We start from the raw sequence: 3593 nt of genomic DNA, 5'->3' as shown, positions 1-3593 counted from the left end.
TTAGAATTAAATAGCTATGGATTTAGTTGTTGTTGAATATTAGAACCCTAAAAAAAGCGAGGGATGAAAAAGAAAAACATGAGCAATATATTTTGATTATGATTACAGACAATAGCATGAAAAACCAAACATGAATGCAATAATGAATGGGGGCTTAAGGGTCAATCTCTAACAAACATGCCACATAGTTCCCATATCCATCAAAAGTGGAGTTTTGAGAAAGATAGCGTCTTTATAATGAATGCCAAATGCCAACACCTTAAACCAAAAATTCCACTTTAAAACCTGTTTCCACCAGAACTAAACCGAACTTGTCCAAATCCTCAAACCTCAGTTTTCATTCATTCCTTTGATTAGGCGTTGAAACTTTGATCCAACTTCCTCTTCCCGCCGACCCTCTTCTCTCTCTTCACTTCTCTCTCTACAAAGTGAAGACTTTTGAATGAAAACTTGATTGAGGCTCTTTATAACAAACCAAACTTCATTATCTCTCATTATGTCCTTCTTCTTCTTCTTCTGAAGGAAGGAAGTGAAGTGAAGTTCAGAACAAAAAACAATAAAGGAAAAGTACTAACTCTCTCTCTCTCTCTCTCTCTCTTAATCACTCTGTGAAAAGCTCATCTCTTTTCAATGGCTAAGTCAAAAAACAATGCCAAGAAGTTGTCCTACATATCAGTTCCTTCTCAGATCATCAATTCTATATCTTCTTCTTCTCTGCAATCTCTTCTTGACTCTCCCAAGAAGACTTCAAGAAGCACCAACAGGTTCTTTTTCTTCTTCACAAACACCATCTTCAGGAGGCCAAGACTGTGGTTTTTCACTCTCTTTCTCTTCGGTTTCCTTGGCATGCTCAAGTTCGCCCTCACCCTTAACATCCCATTTTCTCCCTACCCATGTGCCACAACCCTGCCTCAGAACACGATCTCAACCCCACTTTCAAAGTCAAACGTTGGTGTTCTGAGAGACAATAACATAAAAGATGAGGTTTTGTTGACGAAGGCTTTGGTTTCCCACGTGGAGCTTAGAGCACAGGGATTGGACAAGGTGGAAGGTGATGGAGGAGTTGAGAAGAGTGAGTTCTGGAAGCAACCAGATGGGTTGGGATACAAACCTTGCTTGAGTTTCAGCAGGGATTACAGAAGAGCAACTGATGGGGTTCTAAAGGATAGGAGAAAGTACCTGATGGTGGTTGTTTCTGGGGGCTTGAATCAGCAAAGGAATCAAATTGTTGATGCAGTTGTCATTGCTAGGATTCTTGGGGCTGCTTTGGTTGTTCCTATATTGCAAGTCAATGTCATTTGGGGTGATGAAAGGTACATTTTGTTCTTGTCCATAGTCATAAGGGTTTAGCTTATTCATGAATTCAAAATAGTGTGGTGAGACTTTGATGTTTTTCCTTATTTGTGATGTTTTCCATTTGTTTTGTTTGGTTGCAGTGAGTTTGGTGATATATTTGATTTGGAGCACTTCAAGAGAGTTCTTGCCAATGATGTGCGAGTGGTTTCAGCATTGCCATCAACGCACCTAATGACAAAACCAGTAGAGGGAAGTCCTCCCCTTCATGTCACTCCCAACTGGATCCGTTCGAGATACCTCAGAAGAGTAAGGGCCTGTTTGATTCTCTTCGCCCTTTTTTGTGTTTAAAACGGTTTTCCAAAACAGTCGTACAGTACTCAACAATCAATTTCTCATCCAAAATCCATAAAGTTTTGAAAATTATTTCCACAAACAGTGTTTTCAAGACCATAAACCAAAAACAGTTGGAGATGTTCTCTTATCCTGTTCTGCTTTCTTCAGGTGTTCTGTTCATTGCTTTTTCTGTAATTCTTAATGGGGTTAGCTTCTCCAAATTTTTCTGGTCCATTAATATGATAGTTCATATGAGGAGGGTCATTTTATGATGCCACCTACATTAATATGAAAATGAGTGTTTTCATTGTTGTTCGGAAAAAAGGACACTTTCCTGACTGTAGTCTTGCGCAGTTCAACAGAGAAGGTGTTTTGCTCTTACGTGGTTTGGATTCAAGGCTTTCCAAGGATCTTTCTTCTGATCTTCAAAAGCTTAGATGCAAGGTATTTAGTATTCAAATTCTCTTCCTTTCTATACATTTTAAATGGGAAATAAAAACAAGAAACTAGGTAAAATCACCCTTTAGAAATTCTCTTGTATAATAACTGGTTGCAGATTGTGAAAGTTAGTTCTGATCTTGTGTTTCAGGTTGCTTTCAATGCACTGAGGTTTGCTCAACCGGTTCAGGAACTTGGGGACAGGATTGCAGAGAGAATGAAGAGCAAGGGACCTTACCTTGCTCTTCATCTAAGAATGGAAAAGGATGTGTGGGTGAGAACTGGGTGCCTCCCTGGTCTGAGTGAAGAACTCGACGAGATTGTTAACAATGAGAGGATAGAACGGCCAGAGCTATTGACTGCAAGATCAAACATGACTTACCATGAAAGGAAGATGGCTGGTCTGTGCCCTTTGAATGCTGTGGAGGTTACCAGGTGAATACAACAGCAGTTTTGGTTACTTTTACTAGGTTGTTTTTGAACATGTTCTGATAGATGTTTTGGTTCAATTTATAGGCTTTTGAAGGGTCTAGGAGCTCCAAAGAATGCAAGAATTTATTGGGCTGGAGGAGAACCTTTGGGTGGAAAAGAAGCCTTGCTTCCATTGATGCAAGAGTTTCCTAACTTTTATAGCAAGGAAGATCTTGCCTTGCCAGGAGAACTACAACCCTTTGCAAATAAGGCATCCATAATGGCTGCCATAGATTACATAGTCTCTGAGAAGAGTGATGTTTTCATGCCATCTCATGGAGGAAACATGGGCCATGCAATTCAGGTTTGCCTATTATGTTGTTTTGTTTTGGAAGATAGGAAATGGTGAAAACAACATTTTACTATTTTTACCATATCTAGGAGAGTTGGGAACAAAGTGAAACCAACTTGGTGGTTTTTATATCTGTTTGTGAAAACAGGAAACTAAGTAGTATGCAATAGAAATCAAAATACTGAAAATGGTGTTTCACTTTCAGGGTCAGAGAGCATTTGATGGGCACAAGAAATATATAACTCCAAACAAGAGACACATGCTCCCTTATTTTCATAACTCTTCTCTCTCTGAAGAAGAGTTCAACAGAATCATGAAGGAGTTGCACCAGGACTCGTTGGGGCAGCCAGAACTTAGGACTATCAAAGCTGGAAGAGATGTTACAAAGTATCCTATTCCTGAGTGCATGTGCAATGACTCACATGCTAATTTCTGAAGGCTACTTAGCAAGGAAGAGAGTGATACTTTCAACAGGATGTGCAATTTTGACCCCTTTGGAACACTTCAAGTGCCTTTCATTTCAGGGTAACCATAAGAGTTCTGGGCACCCAGTTTCTACGTTTACCTATGTGCCAATGTACATTTCCATCGTCATTCAAATGATAGATTCAAAATAACATACAACAGAAGATCATTCTTTGATTTTTTTTTTATACAGAGATAGTATAGGATATTTGATAGGTTCTCTTTAGCTGTGTAATTCTTATCACAATGTGAAGACTTGTTGATATTTGTGTATATATGTATATTATCATTAGTTTTT

At 38.9% G+C, this 3593-nt stretch overlaps 1 protein-coding gene across 1 annotated transcript; it reads left to right on the top strand.

Moving 5' to 3' along the window:
- Positions 1-252: 252 nt before the first annotated feature.
- Positions 253-3593, top strand: LOC114192415 (O-fucosyltransferase 20). Its single transcript, XM_028082132.1, has 6 exons — positions 253-1313; positions 1437-1602; positions 1984-2073; positions 2219-2502; positions 2584-2842; positions 3036-3593. The coding sequence occupies exons 1-6, from the start codon at positions 631-633 to the stop codon at positions 3264-3266; spliced, it is 1713 nt and encodes a 570-aa protein (XP_027937933.1). The 5' UTR covers positions 253-630; the 3' UTR covers positions 3267-3593.

Source organism: Vigna unguiculata, chromosome 1 (assembly GCF_004118075.2).
Source record: "Vigna unguiculata cultivar IT97K-499-35 chromosome 1, ASM411807v1, whole genome shotgun sequence".
NCBI classification, from domain to species: Eukaryota; Viridiplantae; Streptophyta; class Magnoliopsida; order Fabales; family Fabaceae; genus Vigna; species Vigna unguiculata.
This window is presented reverse-complemented; position numbering and strand designations above follow the sequence as displayed.

Excerpts from the sequence above, each read along its gene's own strand:
- LOC114192415 (XM_028082132.1), top strand. The coding sequence starts at position 631 with ATGGCTAAGTCAAAAAACAATGCCAAGAAGTTGTCCTACATATCAGTT. Across the intron at positions 2,503-2,583 it reads AATGCTGTGGAGGTTACCAG|GCTTTTGAAGGGTCTAGGAG; the intron begins GTGAATACAACA and ends TTCAATTTATAG. Across the intron at positions 2,843-3,035 it reads ACATGGGCCATGCAATTCAG|GGTCAGAGAGCATTTGATGG; the intron begins GTTTGCCTATTA and ends TTTCACTTTCAG.